The 20,846-nt window shown below is 36.7% G+C and overlaps 1 protein-coding gene across 1 annotated transcript in view; it reads left to right on the forward strand.

Moving 5' to 3' along the window:
* Positions 1 to 20,846, forward strand: part of LOC108745191 (RNA-binding protein Musashi homolog Rbp6-like) — a gene marked incomplete at its 5' end in the record, with an annotated part of 72,201 nt that overhangs the window by 35,080 nt on the left and 16,275 nt on the right. Inside the window, 2 exons of the mRNA XM_018481315.2 lie at positions 11,931 to 12,013; positions 17,898 to 17,982. Of these exons, the coding sequence (XP_018336817.1) occupies positions 11,931 to 12,013; positions 17,898 to 17,982 (168 nt within the window). The remainder of the gene's footprint in view (positions 1 to 11,930; positions 12,014 to 17,897; positions 17,983 to 20,846) is intronic.

Here is a 20,846-nt window from a genome sequence, read left to right on the forward strand (position 1 = left end):
GATGCGAGTAATTACTAGCTTATTGAGTGCAGCGTTGCAGGTCGCATTTCTTTACCAGGGCTGGAATTAAATTTAACTGTACTTTGAACTACGTTTTTCTCGACAACTATTAACTTTTGAACATAGAAACATTTACATAGTTTTCATGTTTTATAGTGTTCTATCACTATTAGTGTTAAAAAAAGTAATTTGAATTAGAAAATCAAAAAACAAAAAGTCCTTTCAATACATGTTTCTGCTTATAAATAATTCCGGTTACAGATTACAATAGAAGTGAAAACGGTTTCTGCAACCATCTACTTTTTCTTTTAAGAAGCCTTTTACGAGGGTGGATTGATAAGTTTCCGGCCTAACCAAGAGATGACGCCACTAGGCCTACCTTGAGGTGACATTCTATAGTACCATCCTTGGATAGCTTGTAGCTATAGTTTCAGCCCGATCTCCTTGCTAGTGTAGGTTTGACAGCACGCTGAACAAGACGCCTCTGTGGTTTTCGTAAAAATGGAAAAGCAGGAAAAACGTGCTGTCATCAAATACTTTTATTTGAAGGGGTTAACGCCGAAGGAAATTAAAAAAGAGATGGACTCAACACTGGGGACATCCTCCCCGTCATATTCAACCGTTGAGCAGTGGGTTTCCGAGTTTAAAAAGGGTCGTGTGAGCACCTCTGATGGGCCTCGCTCAGGACGCCCCGTTGAGGTCACAACTCCAGATATGATCGAAAAAATTCATCAAATAGTGCTGGGAGACCGCAGATTGAAAGTGCGTGAGATAGCTGAGACCTGTAAGATGTCATATGAACGTGTGCAACATATTTTGCACCAACATTTGCATATGGAAAAGCTCTGTGCAAGATGGGTGCCGCGTTTGCTAACAGTCGACCAAAAATTGATTCGAAAAAACATTTCTACCGCAAATTTGTCATTGTATAAGCGTAATCCAAGCGAATTTTTGCGTCGATTCGTAACCGTTGACGAAACGTGGGTCCACCACTACACTCCTGAAACCAAAGAACAGTCTAAACAGTGGATTGGACCAGGGGAACCAACTCCAAAGAAGGCAAAAACAATTTTTTCGGCGAACAAGGTTATGGCTACTGTTTTTTGGGATGGGTAATACTATCACTGGTCAATACTACGCAGACTTATTGCAACGTTTGAGCCACGAGGTGAAAATTAAACGACCTCATCTGGCGAAGAAAAAAATCTTGTTTCATCACGATAACGCACCAGCGCACACGTCAATCGTTGCGACGGCTAAAATCAACGATCTAAAGTTTGAATTGATGCCGCACCCTCCTTACTCTCCAGACCTAGCCCCGAGTGACTATTTTCTGTTCCCTAATCTCAAAAAATGGCTTGGCGGTAAGAGATTTGCGGACAATGAAGAAGTAATCGAAGCTGTAAATGGTTATTTTGAGGAGCTTGACGAATCAGTCTATAGAGATGGCATTAATAGACTGGAACACCGCTATGAGAAATGTATCAGCCTTGGAGGAGATTATGTTGAGAAATAAAAAAAAAAAATTTTTAAAAACCTTGTTTTTCTTGGTCAGGCCGGAAACTTATCAATCCACCCTCGTAGTCTGTGCAAAAATGATGATCGAGCGTAATTTTGTAGAACACCTTCAAAATTGTATGAACGTTCTGTTATCGACAAAAAAAGGGGGACAAAGATGTACGACGATTCTAAAGGCGAAAGCATCAAGCGACGCCTTTCAGCTACCAATAAAAAGTCGATCTACGTGTTAAATCTGCCATAAAAGAAATTGATTTGAATACGTATCGCAAATGGAACCTCGATCTTTGCACGCTGTGGGGAAGCAGAGATTGCGTTTCTCATTCGCCAAATGAGTAGTAATTTTTTTATAGCTTTAAAAGGTCTCCTGGGGTTTCCAACTTCACGATTCCGAATAACTGACGTATGAAACTTCAAACTTTGTCACCTTTTGACACACAACAAAAAATCTACCTACCTACTCTTCGATATTCGTATAAACTCCAATAAATAAAAAAGAATTTTCACGAACACAATTGATCTCCGATATACCAAACGACTAAGCAAAGTGAGTGAATGATTATATATTTGGATTTTGTTAATTAGCATTTTTAAAATTCGCCAGACTAATTAATAAGACTAGTTCTACATGCACCCCCACTTGAACTAATATTGAAAACTAGAATAAACTACATCTCTTCACTATTTGCGAACAATAATCCAATATACGTATGTTGACCTCTGCCGCTGTTTCTGCTTCTAATGTGACTCTAACAAGCCCTTTATGTCTAAGAAGGTGTGTTACTAACACATCTTGCCTATTTCTTCTTGACTTCCATAGCGCCCTCTGTTCTCCTATTTTTCATAATAGATACCTTCTTAAGGCGTGTTGCCCTTTCTATTGACGGTATTTTTAACACCCTTATAACACCACATTTCAGACGCTTCTAAATTTTTGTTTTCCGAATAACGAAAAACAAAATTGTCGCCTTGACTAACTGATACTATCTTTCGAGTAAAATTCACCCTTTAGAGAAAGGTCACGGCTCGAATGCGAAAGTTTTTCAATAAATATAAAAATCAACATTTCTCTTCGGATAATGTCACGTTAATTATCACCTTACGTTAAATTCTTTTTGGCTTCACGAGAAGGGGTAAATTTCTTTTGTTGAATATTCTTATCGCCGTATAACTTTTTTCCATTTTCACGTCTAATTGGAAGTATTTTTGTTTTACATGATTACTATAATATATACTTTAGACCAGGGGTGGCCAACCAAAATGATCATGTGGGCCACTTATAAAATAACATAACTCTGCGGTCTGCATATAAAATTATAAATTTCCATGTTAGACTTAAACATACACTATAGACTTTTTTGAACTCAAAACTAAATTCATTAATAAAATAGACAATATTTGTTATATAACCACAAGGATATTCTTTAAAATCAAATTTTATTTTTTCTCATAATTTCGACAGTTAATTTTTAAATTCAAAGCTGTACAAACAATTTTTTAATACAATGCTTTTCACTATTTTGGCTATTATAAAATAAATATACTTTATAAAAGTATAGAGCAAACAAAATAGCTCAAACCGCATGAAACACGTGTTTTGGCGTTTGAGCTATTTTGTTTGTTCTACAACAACCCGCCAAAGTTTTTCCAATTTTCATATTATAAAACTATGATGAATCTCGCGGGCCGCGTGGTTGGCCACCCCTGCTTTAGACAAACAAAAATAAAACCTTCCTGGCATATTTCTCCTTATTTCTTTATAAGAAATATGCCCTGAATTTGTTTATCATCAGCTACTTCACGTCCGTTGCAGATTGTGCAAAGAGGTATTTGGTTTGCTGAAAATTCTTATCGTCGCCTAAATTTTTCTTTTGCATTTTTACGTCTAATCGGAAGAATTTTTCTTTTACGTTATTATTATTAAACAAACGCGAGTGTATTAGACAAACAAAAATAAAACATTCCTCGCATATTTTTCCTTATTTCTTTATAATAAATATGCCCTGAATTTGTACGTAATCAGTTCCTTCGCGTTCGATGCAGATTGTGTAAATATTTTCGGAGCAACTTCGCCGTAAAGAGTATGCAGTAGAGGTCTTATGTAGTCGATTTTCAGGAACGTTTAGTTGACGAGGCGCCGTGACGTCGTTGCATATCGATTATTCGTATTCAGAAATGCCAGAGTGACTTGAGGGAGCACGACGGGGCCCCTGGGGGTACGGCAAATGTCATCACTCAACTCCTGCTTGCTTGTACACACAATGGCGATATCCTTGGGGACTAGTCGAAATGTGCTTTGTCGTCGCCACCAAACCAGCCACCACTTGAGCATATAGTAGCAAAAACGACGCTCTCACCTATTGCCGCGCCTATAGTGCTACTCTGGCCCTATGAAAGTTGTAACAATGTCGCGCTTACCTATTATAATTGACTTGCTTTAGCCGGATTACAATGGCTTACCCTCGAGTCACGCACCACCGTTCGCCACTCGAGCAATGGGGGAAAACGGGTATGATAAATTATACTGAATATAGCTCGAAAACACCTGAGGTGGAGTTTTAACCTCCCCCAATTCTTCTCCGCTCGTTTCTGAACCCTAAAAATTTCTTGCTGATAAGCACGCAAAATGTATTTCATTAAAATACACCGACGCAATCAACTTTTTTTAAACTACCCTCTGTACGAATTAATTTATGAACTATACGGTAGGTATACATATTTATATGACAATTAATATTTCCTTCCTTTATCAACAAGTTGGTGTGTCGAACGATTTAATATTTCTTGGAACTCCAAACAAGTATCTGATTATTGATTATCTCACAATCAGTAGGTACGTTGTGAGTAACTTAAACAACTTTAAGTTTGACACAACATGGCATAAGGATCTAGATAATAGGTATGCAAACAGAAAATGCAATCCCTATTCGAAAACGTTCACTAATAATAAGTACATTAATAATACAATTAAGAGAGAAGTCTACTGTCAGATGATCGCGATTATTTTGGTTCTCTTGCCGCTCTAAATCACTTCATCTGGGATTTGTGTCGATGTACGATCACGATTCTAATTCTCTGTTGTATTCTTGTAATGAGCAATATCTGGATTTCGTTAATTCGTCGCGATTGCAGAGATCTACGCTTTTTAGTTTTCAAACATAATTCACGTCTCTCTTTGTTACGAAGTAGTTCATTGTCGACTCGGCGGAATTTTGCTTAAGACGCGACAACGAGAACTAAATCAAATTGTTTCCAAAACAGCGGAAACTTCAGATGAGATCGAGTATTAAAATTACTGCAGCGTAAAGCGCGTCGACTAACGCGATAAAGCTCCGCTACATTTTACTTTGAATAACAATAACAGAAAGAGATTACAAATAGCTGGTTGTCGTTCGTAAGTTTAACACCGTCTCCCAAAGAGTAATATATATTCAGAAGAGTCATTTATTGTCAACGTACGAGACTAAGAATATAATTATTATAAATATTCTTAAAACATTCGTTTCGAATTTCTTACAGTTAGTTTTAGAAGAGAAAGGCGCCAGCTGAATTTTTGGTATCATTATATCATTGCGAGTTCACTTTTGAAAAATAAATTGTAAAAATAGTAGAAGTGAAATAAAAGAGTTTTAGAAAGTTAATTAAATGACTTACGACTAATTGGAATTGTATAAATAAAGGACTGCGATATTAAAATCATTCTTATTTAGTGTATTATATGTTGATAAGTTTCACTATTGGTGCAAATATTTTGTTGTTTAAAGGGCTGTTTGTAAAAAAAATAAATAAAAGAACCATCCCTCCTGCATGATCTCGCTGTTTCTCAACAATAGTACGTAGGAGCATACGTAATCCTAAAATGTAGCATCGTACTACAGATGGCGTTTACCGCGCCATTTGTGGTATTTTCTAAAACGCACTGTTAAGACAGCAGGTAAAAGTTGGTCTGTGTTCTGTCGGAGCTGTCTGCGACGCGCTGATGAGATCCAAAAAGATCGAAATCGCGATCCGCGTCTGGCAGTTTCGACAGAATATAGACCACTTCGAATTATTTTAATAGTACGTAAATTTGTCTGACGACGACGACGACTACTCGGGGTAGGTACTAAATAAAATTCCTATTACTGAAAAGTACAAACTGTAAACAGGATTATTTAATTATATTATGTGGAATAGAACAATAGCAGAGTCCTAGCGTGAACGAAGTGTACCTAGCATTCTCTCAAGATTATAGGCGTTATTAAAAGGTTACTTAGATGAAAACAATGTACTCGGCACTCAACAAGAGGAGCAAATTTAAGGAGACGGTATTTCTGTAATATTTGTTGTTCAAATAGCGACTCTTTAAATTTAATTAGTCGCTTCTCATTAGAATATAGAAGAGCGCTTCGCGGCATTTGCAAGGGAAATTCGCGCATTTTCACAGACGAACAAACTTTTTGTAGTTGACTGCTGCTGTGGTTTTAAGACTCACTATACGACATGCGGCAGTTCGAGGGAAATCGTTTTTTTATGGTCTCTACCAATGCTGACTATCCTTTTTCGTGTTATGCATATTCTTGTTTGGTTATCTAAATAAACATACGTAATTCTTGTAGGTATGAATTAAAAATGACTATAGGTAAAAAGAAAATATATGAAATTATTAACTGGTATACACTTCCGGATGATCTCTTTTTCGTTTGTAGAGTCGAGTAGAGATAGATGTTTTAATATAAATATGTTAAAGACTAATTCTTTTAAGAAGTAATTAGTTCATTACACCAGGGGAAAAAGATTGTTAAAGGTGTATGTGTGGAGCACGACTCTGTACGGATGCGAAAAATAGACTACGGGCTTCAAAACGAAGTTGTCACCAAGATAAACACTGGGTTACGATAAAATATGTCGGTTATGTGCTGAAGTGTTAAGACAGTGGACTTACGGTAAATCAAAATCATTGTTATTCGGTATTTCTATGTCCAAATTAGAATGCAATTGGAAGTCGGACTGAAAAATGTCAATTAATACGAGTTTGAATGATCCCGAAAAAGTATTGCTTCCACCACTTTACTTTAAACTTGGTTTGATCAAACAGTTTGTAAAGGCATTTCGACTTGACCAATGGTGATTATTTTATGTTTAGATATCGAGGTCATGATCTACATAGGTTTTAAGCATATAAAAAAATCGTAAGGACACAAAAAATTACTTTTTAAGAAAAAAGTCAATTCAAAAATCACCTTTTTTTATTATTTTCGATTTTTCAATGCTTTAATATTGTCGGAGGTAACTTTAACTAACACCATCGAAAAGAGCATTGTTAAAAACATAAAAACACTGGTTATCGAATATTTTTTCGTCGTACTCATTACGGGGGAAGGGTTCAAATGGAAATGTGTTCTCTGAGCATTTATGGGTTAATGTGACGTGGTATACACCATATGAATATCGTTTTCTATTACTTTTAAGACAATTACGACAAACATTAACAATTTAGGAAAAAAACTTTTCAAAAAAAAAATTTCGCAGACCTGTGTTATTATTGTTTATAATCCGTCCTAATAGCACTACCCGATTTCATTAAAAGATTAGAGTTTATTTCACGATCAGTTCAATAACTAAAACAGCTCTTACAAAAAATGGTATTTAAAAAAAATTAATCGCGTGAGTAGGTGGCTTGTTTGGACAGGGGCGGAAGTTTTATAACATTAAATAAATATGAGGGACCGCAGGGTGAATCGATTTTTTAAGTAGGGATTTTAATAAAATCCTATATATTGTTCTATGTACCTATATGTATTTTATGTAAATATACGTGGGATGTATTAGGTTCTGAAAATAGGTAGGTACTACGAGTGGAGTTTAACTACGGAAAACTCTTGTTATTAAATTTATAAAACTGGAGCAGCTCATTAGACATTCTTAGATGGTATGTAGTATAAGCATTAGTTTTGAGTGGTAAAGTTCATTAAAAAAATATATTACGACTTGAAGACTGTTTCAAGAACGGACTACAAACGTTCGTCTGCTCATCGCGTTCATTTTTATGCCTCGTCCTAACGTTTCTTCCATAATAGCTGTTATAATTACGAGGATGTCAAATAAATTAGTCTAAGTTTCGTAAAAATGGCGCTTGGGCCGTAAAAAGGCGATACTCATTCTCACGTAGAAGAGCTACATCAGCACGAATCCGCGGCTCAACATGCCGTGAGCCATCCACATTAAGCGCCACTAGCCAGATTATAAAGCTGTAAAACCCTATTTCCATAATCACCTTCTGTTATAATCTGCCCCGATCGCATTTTCGCTTTGTGACGGAAAAACTGAGCCAAATTAAAATTTCTCCATTTTAGACATTACATTCAGTACACCTACCTATACATACCATCGCGAAAAGTAGTTGCGAATTTTTCATTACTCCATTTAAAAGCTAATGCAAAAGCTTTTTATTATGACACATACAAATATCAACGTCAGTTAATATAAGTACATCTTTTGTCGGAGTTTGTGAACGCCAACAGTAAATGACATTAATATATTAGTGTGCACTAATTTAACTGGAGGATGTGGATTTAAATAATAAAAAGAAAATAATGGGAAGTGAAATTGACGAACACATTCCATTTACCAGTTAACCCAAACGGACACCAGATTGGAGATTTCGAAAATGTTTTAGTATACTTTAATGGAAATTTATAACGATGCCTCAATTTTGTGTCAAACCAGCTTCACCACTCAAACTTATTGGTTCTCGAACATTCCAGAAAGTTCTCGATTCGCCCGACCCAGTTCACTTTTGAACATTCTGCTTGAGGAAAATCCTAAAAATTCGAGAACATTCTAGCTAGGCACCATCCCAGAAACATTCAAGAACATCTTTCACTTATTCTAAAAGGGTGTAGGGTGGCCAGTGATCAATCTACAAACCCAAATGCACACCAAACTGAACAAATATTGAACTTAAGGAAAAAGAAATTTCAAAAAGTCTTTAGAATACTTTGACCGAAAAATATTGTATCAGAATCTAACCCTAACCCCACCTCTATTACATAATGGTTCTCGAACATTCCAGAACATTCTCGATTCTTTCGATTCAGTTCATTTTAGTACAATCCCAGAGACAATAAAGAACATTCTAGTACATTCCCATTTATTCTACACTGGTGATTAATATCCGGTGATGAACCCACAAACCCCTTCTTACCGCACCGAACAACTTCAACAGAGACTTGTCTTTGTTCATAACTGAAGTCTATTATTATCATCTATTGTTCAAACGTATAGTTTTATAGAGTTGACGAAATTTTGTGTCACTCATTCTTATCATCAATGCCATTATGAGACATGACCATTTACGACTGTTTCGGTGGAACGACGTGGCTGTAACTTTTACCCTTGCAATCGCCACAACAAGCCCAACATAACAACATGCATTCTGCTGTAAAGACATGTACACCATTTATTTGGTTCGAAAGCGTATCGCGTAACAGGAACGTAGCAGCTAACCACGGTTAATGTCGAAACCAGAACATCGCTTTCGGGAGATTGAGGACGCGACTCGGTATCGTGCCGAAGCCATTTAACTTGTTTCACATTGCTAGGTCATCGGCATAAACTTGTACCTATTTGAAGCAATAAATAACGTTGATTCATGATGTCAACAATGGTTCAGTACAGGTTCAAAAGCCAATATTAATTAGCGGGACGTATGTGTCGAGGAAGTTACCGCCACATATACACCTTTTACCGCCCCCAATCAACCCCTCCTCGCCATTCGCATGTTTGCAGCGTATGTATAAACCTATAAATCTACCTCAATTGTGATGCAACAATTACGATGAACTATTTGAAAAAACCGCATTTTCTCAAGTCGCGTATTTTACTTTCCTACTGATCTAGTTGTTCACCAAAGGTGATGCTGCCTGTTTGGTGGGATTTTAAAGGAATCGTTTTTTTTTTGAGGTTTTACCAGATAACACAACGATGAATTCGGAAGTCTAATGTCATCAGCTGGACAAACTGAATGATGCACTTCAACAGAAAAGGTCAGAACTAATCAACAGGAAAGGTGTAGTGTTTCACCAAGACAACGCGAGACCTCACACAAGTTTGGTCACTTGCCAAAAGCTTTTACAGCTTGAATGGGATACAATGCTACACCCACCATATTCTCCAGACCTGGCACCATCGGATTATTATTTGTTCCGGTCACTCCAAAATTTTTTAGACGGTAAAACCTTCACCTCAAATGAGGAGGTCAAAAACCTCCTCGATCAGTTTTTTGCCAGCAAAGACCAAAAATTTTACGAGCGTGGAATTATGCTACTACCAGAAAGATGGCAAAAGGTGTTGGACCAGAACGGTCAATATATAATTTAATAAAGTATTTGTTTATTATACGAAAACTGTCTTTCATTTCCACAAAAAAAAACGAAATGACTTTCCGAACAACCCTATATTTGAAAAAACCGCATTTTCTCAAGTCGCGTATTTTACTTTTTGATCTAGTTGTTCACCATTCAATACAAAATGCAGTGGTTAGGTATTTCTTGCTATTTTAGAACAGGGGTCGGCAAGTAATTTTAGATGGGGTTTTGGAAAATTTTTATGGAGGTCAAAAAGAAAACACTTATTGACTTCCGCGGTTTCGTCAGTTGTCATTCGCTACCCTAGAATCTTGTGGCAGCAAGCATTATTTTCTATTTTTGATAATTATCCACAATTTTAGAAAACGAAATAAGTACTTGATGAGAAAATAAGAAGAAAAAGTTTCGTATGCAAGAAATTTCCCTCCACCCTTCGCCTTGACATATTTTGACGTTATTTTTATTCTCAGTCTTCCCCTATCCCATTTTGCATTTGCTTTTTGGTGTAATTAATAGTTATTTCATTTGTATCACATTTAAAAACTGAATTCTGCATTACTAAAATAATGCTATAGAGTTGTCAAACATTAATCCTGAAGCTCCCAAAACGTCCTTGCATGGTGCCCTTTTAAATCTTCTTTCTAAAGTTAAAACTTCATTCATACAAACGAGCTCGTTACGAAATGAAAAGTTACAAAACAAGAGAAATGGAAAGCCGCAAAGTTTCTGCTCCATTGGATAATTAATGTGATACCTGTTTAAGTCCTATTTTTTTTTTAAAGTACTTCTAAAACCCCAAAACGAAAACATGGCACTTTCAGAAGTTTGGGTCTGGATTAAGTAGCTCTAAAAAGTTTAGAAAGGCGCGTTTCGCAGTCGGAAATCTCAAGCCAAATTATTCAGGATATCTGAGAAAATGGCACCAAATTTTCCAGGGCATTAAGCTGCGCTCTAAGCTTTTAATTTTATTGAAAGATAATTTAACGGAAAGCCGATTTTTTGAAATTATTTCTTTTCATTGACGAAAATGCATTAGTGATAAGCAAAATTGGACCAAGACTAGGAGTACTTGAGTAAGACTAAGACCGAATAAGCAAGACTAAGACTAGTACCAAGACTGGGATATTTTTTATAATTTGTTGTGAAATAGGTTTTGGATATTTATTTAACTAAGTAATTTTAATTACTAAGTTATAAAAATAAGTCGGTATTTAAGCTGATTTTGCAAAATCCCTTTGATTTGTTGATTTGACTGGAAAAAAAAACAAATGTTTATATTATCATCGTATTTCAAGAAATCTGTTAAGGATGACATGTTTCCTTTCAGAAAATTTGAGAAGATTACAAGGAATCATACAATAATCGATCAATTTTCTTAATTTCCTAAATAAGTAAACCAGAACCCCCTTTCTTTGGCATTGATTAGGTACTTCTGTTTTCTTTTTAGTCTGCAATGCGACAGTCTGCTTAGCATCTTCGTTAGAAATACTGCGTGATACGAGATTTTGAACGACAGTGTTTTATGGTCGAATTCGACTTATAAATCGGCGGAATCGTAGCGATAACGAAAAACAAACTTTTTAATACCCGAAAGAGTATCACGAAGATGACAAAATAGCAACGTCGATGGTATAAATTGGATGTTATCGGAAAAACGTACTGTTTCACGGTACGAACAAAACGAATGGCGTACCATTTCCAATTTCCTTTTTTCAACGTTTCTTCGATTACGTTGTGTCGACCATGCGACGCATCGAAAAATGGAAATCGTTTTTCGCGTAATTATTCATCATCTATACCTTTATCCCAGCAAGGGATCAAGAAATATGAGCCCTCTAAAACTATATTTCTTCTCTTGAAAATATTAAATCCAATTTACTCATTTAATCATTTAACCCAAAGGAAAATTACGTTTGTTCAGGAATGACATATCATGTATCACAGTCATACCAGCTGTATCTTAGAAAAAATAAATTGAAATATAATTCTATTCTCTCGAGAATTTTTCTCTTTCTTATATTGGATCCGACTTCGGGAAATTTAACTTTTACTTTTTTGTTTCAGGTTTTGGATTTGTCACATTTCAAAGTGAAGACGTAGTAGACAAAGTTTGTGAAATTCACTTTCATGAAATAAACAACAAAATGGTAAGTTCAGTAGTTATTATATAAAAACTAGCTGTACAATTATTGATAAATAAAATAAAATTGAAAATAATGTCAAAAACAATACCATTCTGCTACATCTGACTTTGCAACAAACTTTATTGATAACAAATTGCAATAAAAGATGAAAAGCGTCGGTGTTGGCTTGATAAACTGTTTTTGCTTCCATACTATCTGGCTATGATTTTGACATTATGTATAAATAGGGTGTGAAATTCGGCCCAGTTATGAATAGTAAAATCAGCAACGAATTAAAATTTTATAAAGTAAACTAATTTATACCTTAAAGTTTCTAACAGAAGATAATATTATAAAACACAATGAATTTCGCAAGATACTTTATAAAGGAGATTGATAGCATATATACTAAATTAATACTTTAATTTGATGAGTACAATTATTCATCATGTGTCGACTTAGAGTTCGCGTTGACGTTCGCGACTTCCCATAAAGTTACGAGATGAATGCCACTTTTTAAAAGAAAAAGATATAAGATTTATTATCATTTCACCGTAAATGACACTTCGGCCGTGCTATCGTACCTTAAAATTCGTTAGATTTTAGTGCCACATCACCGTTAAAGATAGCAGTTTGTAAACGGGTATTATAAATTTCACAATTTTTCAAAGCTAATAGGTAGGACCGTATCATTATGCGTCGGTCTCGCAGCCCATGCTAGGTATCACTCAAACGAAATAGTTCATTTAAGGATGTAGTGATTGTTGAAGGGCCATTTCAAAAATTCATGGTCATCCGTGTTTCTGTACGCGCGTAAAAAGATAAAGGCCGCGCCTTGTTAGAGCGAAACGAAATTTGTCGTTGCGAAACGGTCCCATTACGCGAGATTTATCTCGGAATACGTGACCAGCCATCTATCATAAGGAGAACAGAGGAGAAGTCATTGTTAACTGCAAAGATTTCTCGCCTTCACTCCCTACATCGCACTCTTCCGTGTGCTGCTTGTTGAAAGGAATAAATTCGTACATTTTCCAACATATATGGGAACATACATAAGTATATCTATCTATCTCCTGACCTTTCGTCTTCATTAGATACTTTCTCACCTAGACCCTAGACAGTATGGAGAATTTATTGCTCCCTTCTGTATCACCGATAAGCCATTGGTAAACTAATGCTTAAAATTACAACAATTACTTATTGAAAACAAACATTGAGAATTGCTTCATCATAAGGTTGTCAGTCCTAAGACTGGAAGGACACGCACCTCCACTCTTTCCTATCCTGGGCTAATCTTCGCATTTTCCTAAAACTAGAACAACCCACATCCTTAACTATTTGCGAACAGTAATATGTCTCTGATTAGACCTTCATATCTGAGAAGGTGTCCTACTGACCTATCTCCCCTATTTCTTATTAACTTCCATAGAGTCTTCTGTTCTCTTATTCTTTCTAATACCTCTTTATTTCTAACCTTCTCTGTCCAGGATATCCTCATCATTCGTCTGTAACACTACATTTCGAACGCTTCTAACTTTTTCTTTTCCACCGCCCCCACTGTACATGTTTCGCACCCGTAAAGCGCCGCGCTCCAAACATACACTTTTAACAACCTTTTTCGAATTTCTAAATTAACCGTTCGCAAGCATACAAGTGACTTCTTTTTATTGAAGGCGACGCGACCTTGCGCTATCCTCTGCTTTATATCCCTACTACTCCTCGCGTCCTGACTTATCTGACTTCCTAAATACCTAAGATCGGCCACTTCTTCTAATGTTTCGTCTCCTACCTTTTTCTCCCTTTGCATACCAGTCCTTTGCGTCCCTGGACACACTTTATCCTTTGGAAGAATAAAATATTTATTTCTAGAATTTTTTTATGTATGTCGGTTGACGCCCCTTGCAGCTTGGTATCCCGATGTGCAGCCCGAATTACCCTTTCTTCTGTGATGCTGGCACCAGCTGTATGATACAAAATTATTAATACTAACATATAGTGAATAATTAGGACATCTTTAAAAAGGCTAAATATCCTTTTATGAAGGAAATTTTCATTTCGACTGTTGAAATGCCATCTCCACTAAGCCTTTTGTTTGTAACAATGAATGTCCCGAAAAATTATGCAGGTCGGGTCTTCCGTTTCGTACACATACAATCAATCGTTCCTATTGGAAAAGGACGGTCGCGCTAATAGTGTCGGCAATATCTTTTGTTGTTGAGAGAATAGAGACTGAATCTCGCAAAAGGAATGACAGTGGAACAAGGGTGAGTCTACCTTCTAATTGGCGAGGTTGTTAATCTTCCCTGTCTAGCGAGAAGGAGATGAATTAGCCGAGAATAGACCACCTCTGACGTGCACTGTTCCCGCTTTTCCAGAAGAAAATACCGAAGCGGTTTTGTCGGTCAGTTTCTTAGACTCTCACCCCTTCCCCCTCTCTCCCAATCACTCCCTCCCCTCTCTTTCTCTTCGTCTTTGCGATTCTTTTCCTATCGAAAATAAGCTCTCTTAACTTTTAATGCACAAACAAAGTTTTCTAAAGAAATGAAATATTGCTTTTGTGATATTTTTATAGGCATGACTAACCGTTCGTAACTTGATCTCGAACGTTTTCCGTACAGGGTACATATACACAAACATACCAACGCTTTCATATTAAGTAAGAAATTCAGTATTATTCGAAGGCTTTTAAGAGAGGTTGAAGTATATAAATACATTCTGTAAAACATTTCCTTGGTTATCATCATCATTATTTTTTTGAGGATTCAATTATTTTCTTAATTATTTCTGAAGGGAAGGTTTACCCATTTTCTGTGAAGTGGCTTCGTTTAATGATTGACATATTTTCTTTAAATCTCTATCAACTATTTGAAAAGCGTAACTTTTTTATCATTAATTGACAGATACATCGATATGAGCGGAGTGTTTGTAGGAGTAAAATGAGAAGAGACTGATTTCATGTCGAAAATAATTATTAAAGTTTTCGCCATGTGTGTGTGAAAATACGGTAAGACATGAGACGACGCGCTATATGGTGTGATGTGGATGCGATGCAAACAAGTCTCGAAGCCGTCAGGTCATAAATTCTAGGGAAAAAAAGAAAATTGGACCCATTCACCCGGATCGGAATTACGGCCGGATCGCGGCTTTCCAATTATTTTCGCCAATTTCGAAACGTCATTAATATGGTTGAATTAAATTAATGGCATGAGGGTGAACGGAATGGGGGATGCTGGGGGATGCGCGGGACCGGAACACCACACTACGACTTCTACGATGACAGCGAAAACGAGCTCTTAACTAGGTTAGACTTTGGGATTGATATCGGAGACGGCCAGGAACTTGAAAACACCCTTCCTTTTTATCCCTTATAAGTATGTGTGTACTACTGAAATGCAAACTTCGTCTAGACTCCACATAAAATTAATACGTAAAATCAGTCAGTTTGACATGATATCTACTAGGATTTTATTTTGATCGTGTTTAAGTAATTTTTCAGTTGATAATAAAGTATTTCGCTTTGACTGCTCATTTAATCATTATCATCGTCATCATTACTATATGATTGTCAGCCCTAAGAGTCTTTCCTATCCTGTGCCAATCTTCGAATTTTCCTGAAACTAGAACATCTGATATCTCCATTTGTTTGCTTAGATTAATCTAATCTAGGCTTTCTTTAGATCCTAAATTTGTTTGAAGAAATTAAAGGGCAAAATATATTTCCTATATATATTCGATAGTAACTTCAATAAACAGTGAAAGCTTGCAAAAAATCTATTATTGTTTCTAGAAAAAATAAACGTTTTATCTCCTCTATGCGATTTCATTGGACTAATTGTAGTCGTACATCGCTGTGTCGTAACAAATAGGGATTCCGATCATGACATTTAGATAGCGTACGCATTCGTGGATGAAAATAGAAGAATCAACGCATCAAGATATATATCGCAGCTACTACATATAGCTGGATTTGTCGTAAACTCGGCAACGAATATATTATGGGGGTAGAATCTAACACCATTCAGATAAAATTCTTGGAAGACTTGTGTCGTTACCTTATTATCCTTTCGTCCATCGCTTTTGAATTGAAAGGATGTTTTAATAAGTATCTATCTACATTCTTCCTTATGGTACGAAAAGAATTGAATAAAGAAAGTGAAATTCACTAAAGTGAGTAATTTTTATTGTTATTTAACAACCAATAGATGTACCTTCCACTTTAGCGATAACAAAATTAGCCAAGAATTGCAAAAGTATAACCAATTTTTATTGATGTGCAATTGAAATTATATTATCTGATTATATGAATGACAATTACAAAAAAGGAAATGTGTACTGGGATACATGGTAGAAGTGAAACTTCAGCGGACAAGTGGAAAAACGAATGGCAACGGACAAGTGGGAAAACGAATCGCAACAAAATTTTTACTTCAAGTTTTACCGGCAGATTGTTAATGTACTTGTCCAATTTGAAAACCTGCCCGTAAAACTTGAAGTAAAAATTTTGTTGCGATTCGTTTTTCCACTTGTCCGTTGAAGTTTCACTTCTACTATGTGTTCCAGTACACATTTCGTTTTCACAGGTTTATTGCAAAATATGATTTGGTTTTTACACAAACCGCAAATAGAGGCAATGATGCCCAGCCACGTGAAGAGCAGAGGTAAGAAAACAACAGCTGAGCACAGCACACGCCGCCTGGACTCTAGCGGACTCCCCGTACTCCACGCGGCTTCGCATTATATCGACCTAATACAACTGTTGTCCTATCTCCACCGACGCCAGCGTTTCTCTTCCTCGGCTGCTGCCGCCTCTCCCCACGCGATATCCCGTCTACCCCTTCCACGCGGCCGTAACGCTTTTTCGTAACAGAAAAAATCGTAATACCCCGTATATACTCAATAAATTAATCGATGATTTGCGAAATCCCAAACGGGCTAGATGTGCGTTAATTCTTTTATCGTTTTACAAAACAGTACAGGGCAGATATGCCCTTGTGGCCCATGCGCCACCCGTTACTGCTGTTACTTCGTGTTATTTCTTTCAATTGGTAGGTTAAACAAATCTAACATTCGTAATATGGATTCCCATTTCATTTTGAACGCGGTCTAGCAAAATGACTCAGCATCCTTTTGCTTCTACTTAAGTCTTACAAATTGCCGTGTTGCAAAATTGTCCGGGCGCCATCTGGAACTGAATGCAACACTTTTCAAGGGAACTAAGTACTTTCTTGGCGAGAATTCTTCCTCGTAAACTGTATGCCAGACTTAATTTCGGAGGAATGTGTCACCCTGACTGTACTTTTGCAGTTTTAATTAAGCGACAGAGGGACCGTATTCGAATATGCTGGACATTTTGTGGTCGTCTGCTGCATAAGACATTCTGGCCGCCGACCTATTCATGCTGCATTTAATAGCGGTACAATAGTCGAAATTACCGGGAAAACTAAATTAATCTTACTGCAATTAAATGGATATATTCCTGTTTCGATGCACATGTTCGCCAAACAACAAGTGTTAAATCGTACTTAAAGCCATAAGCGCACGTTCTGGAAAACGTTCCAATTTGAGAATGAATCGGGACAACTTAATCTTTAACACAATTTTCTTTTATCTAATACGACGACGAAACTCCGAACCGTAAACATGTCAGTTGTTACTAAGGAATAATAATCTAGCATGATTTGTGAAACACATTTTACGACTTTCCAGCACTTTTATGTCTTACCTTTAGGGGGATGAATTTTACGAACTTTGCGGAGTGATTTAAAAAATGATTTCATGTAGTAAACGCGACTATGAAGACTTTTACTGAGCCTGAAGATCAAAAAGGACGCAGAAAAAATTTAAAATATCTTGAAATAAAACGGAAATTGTACTGAACAAAAATTTAACATTCTTCTGTTTGTTTCAGGTGGAATGCAAAAAGGCCCAGCCGAAAGAAGTGATGCTTCCCGCCAACTTGGCCAAGACAAGAGCCGCAGGCCGCGGCGCATACGGTGAGTTGCTCATGCTTCACCACCACCACAATCCGCATCACCACCAACCGCACCATCACCATCATGCGGCAGCTCAGTCGGCCGCAGCTGCTGCAACTTCCGCGCTCCGCTACGCTCCCTATCAGATACCCGTTAGCTTGGGTGCGGCAACTATACCCGTTGCGGCTATAGCTGTCGCTCCCACTGCGGCCGCACCCTTACACTATGCGCAAGCCGTGTACGACGTGACGGGGTGCAAGCGGGTGTTGGCCGCTCCCGCGACAACCCTTCGGCCCATTGCACAAACACGAGCTGCCACCGCTGGCCCTACGCTCACTTACAGTATGAGCGACCTTTTGGGGGTGCAAAGTCTTGAAATACCCACCATTTACACGAATACTCTTCCTGCGCCCGGTTTAGGACTGTGACCCGTTATTACCCAACTTACACGACCTCAATAATGAAAGATTCTAAACATTTAACTAAAAACTCTTATCATGCATATCTTTAAATTCACTTAAAAATAATCTTATTGTTTCTTGCTTTAGTTTCCAGTTTCAAATAGTGTTCAAATTTGCTATTTTAAAAGTACAATTATCGCTTTCAATTAAAACTTTTGTCGACATTAAATGTGTTGGTAATCTACTTTGAAATCAACATTTGTTGAAAGTTTATGTAATTTTGGCAACTCTTCTAATTGTTTTTCTAGAAAATCCCTGTCACGTCATACCCTATTTACAAGTATATTTTGGTTATGATTGATGCTTCGAATGCTTCAATCAAAGTTAATTAATTTGTTTGCTTGAATTAAAACGATCGGAACCTTGGCATAAAAAATTTCTCATACGAGAACCTCTTAATGAACATATCCTAAATACTATGTCTTTTTATTACTATTAGCAGCCTTAATTTGTCGGTTTCAGTTGTAGATGTTTTTCTAATGAATTACTACACTCAAATTCAAACACGGGATCAGGGAAATCGCTGTGATTAGCTGAAAACGTAGTTTTGCAGCAAACCTTTAGCTTTTTTACATGTAGAGTAGCTAGGTTTCCATTTTTATAGCGAGTTTTTAACTAAAACCGTACAATTGAATTTTGAAGTTTCAACGACTTAATAATTCCTATAAACTTAACAGAACCCCGCAGTATTATGATTTTAAGTCAACAAAAAATACACTATTTAATTTTTACTTTCAACATTACTCACCCTTGCAGTAATATAGGGCATTTTCAAAAAAATCTTAACAGTGAGTTCATTGTCAAATGAAGTCCTTTGGTGAATGCCTTTCAGGTTTTACCAACTACTGAAATATACTATACAATAACTAACGGAGTTGCAAACGTGAAATTCGATGAGCGCAGAGCGCACCTCTTGCTCCCAGCTAAAATAAATGGCAGCGTCGTTTGGTGCGATGAATGTGAAGCCTTCAATTATCTTATGCGGCAATACGGAGTTAATTGACGGAATTCAAATGGCCCTGCCACCCCGGTTAAATAAATTAAATGTAGTGTCAGCACTGTCGACACTACAATGCATTTTCTCTAATAACTCAGCGTCGAATCACGCAAATTAGTCCCATTTCGAAAGGAAAAAAGAAAAACGCAAGCGCCAACATACGCTTTCCGTTTATTGCAAACCTCGTCACGTCGAAACCACTACTAAAACCCGTTTCCACTTTAGAATTGTTAAATAATGTAATTTATTCGATTAGTTGTTGTAATTTTACGAGGTTGATTTTGTCAAAAACTACTAAGAACCAATTTCGATCTGCTTTGGCTTTCATGAAATTTCATCTATCTTGTGAAACCGTTTCTAACTATAAATTAGACTCTCTTTTATTGTTTATTAAAAATGAAAAGGCGAACGGTGGAACGGCAGTTTTAAGAAGAACTTTAACATACAAAATTAACCAATTAAGAGTAGAAGTCTCCATTTACCATGAAAATTGACTTTAATGAAAAAAAAAATAAATCGAAATCCGTTCAGGGCTGACGTATTTTAACGGAAAAATGTAATTATTGTATGAGTGATATATTTGATGAAATGGCAAGTGAAATTTTGAAGGATTTCATTGCCCGTTGCTAATTATTCCATAAACATAATAAATTATTACAAATTTGAGTAGAAATGTCCCTTAATAGTTGTAGTTATTAAGCTAAGCTTTTTCCCGATTAGCCCATAAAACGCTTTTTTTGCTTTAGTACAGTTCTGACTACAGCTGCCGTCACCGTTCTGTAAGTACGACCCCCGGACCAAGGTCCTGTTCAAAAAATATTAGGTACTTAGGTAACGACAATAAGTTAGGTTAGGATTGCTTAGGAGTGATTAGAGATTTTCTTTTTCTTTTTTCATTTCACGAAAGCTCGAGGCAGTAGTGGCTCGTTTTCAGGTACTACAAGCCTTCCTCACCCATTTCATTGGTCGTTTGTTGGATTTCGACCTGGCTACGTTTATGTTCGTGTTCCATAACAAAAAGGTGCGGCCAGAAAACAAAAAAAAACTGTATAGATTAGGATTTGATAATGTAGGAAATGTGGAACTCAACATGAAAAACGTTAGAATACGGTCCTGTTTAATTTGCGTTGGTGGCGGCTTGTGAACACAAGTAAAGCAAAAAATTAACGAAATTAATTCTTATCATCATCATCATAAGGTCGTCAGTCCTAAGACTGGTTGGACACGCACCTCCACTCTTTCCTATGCTGAGCTAAACTTCGCATTTCCCTAAAACTAGAACAACCCACATCCTTAACTGTTTGCGAACAGTAATCTAATCTAGGTCTACCTCTACCCCTCCTAACTCCTCTTTGTGCCTCTAATATGTCTCTGACTAGACCTTAATGCCTAAGAAGGTGTCCTACCAACCTATCTCGCCTATTTTT

Source organism: Agrilus planipennis, unplaced genomic scaffold, assembly GCF_000699045.2.
Source record: "Agrilus planipennis isolate EAB-ADULT unplaced genomic scaffold, Apla_2.0 scaffold38, whole genome shotgun sequence".
In the NCBI taxonomy this organism is placed as follows: Eukaryota; Metazoa; Arthropoda; class Insecta; order Coleoptera; family Buprestidae; genus Agrilus; species Agrilus planipennis.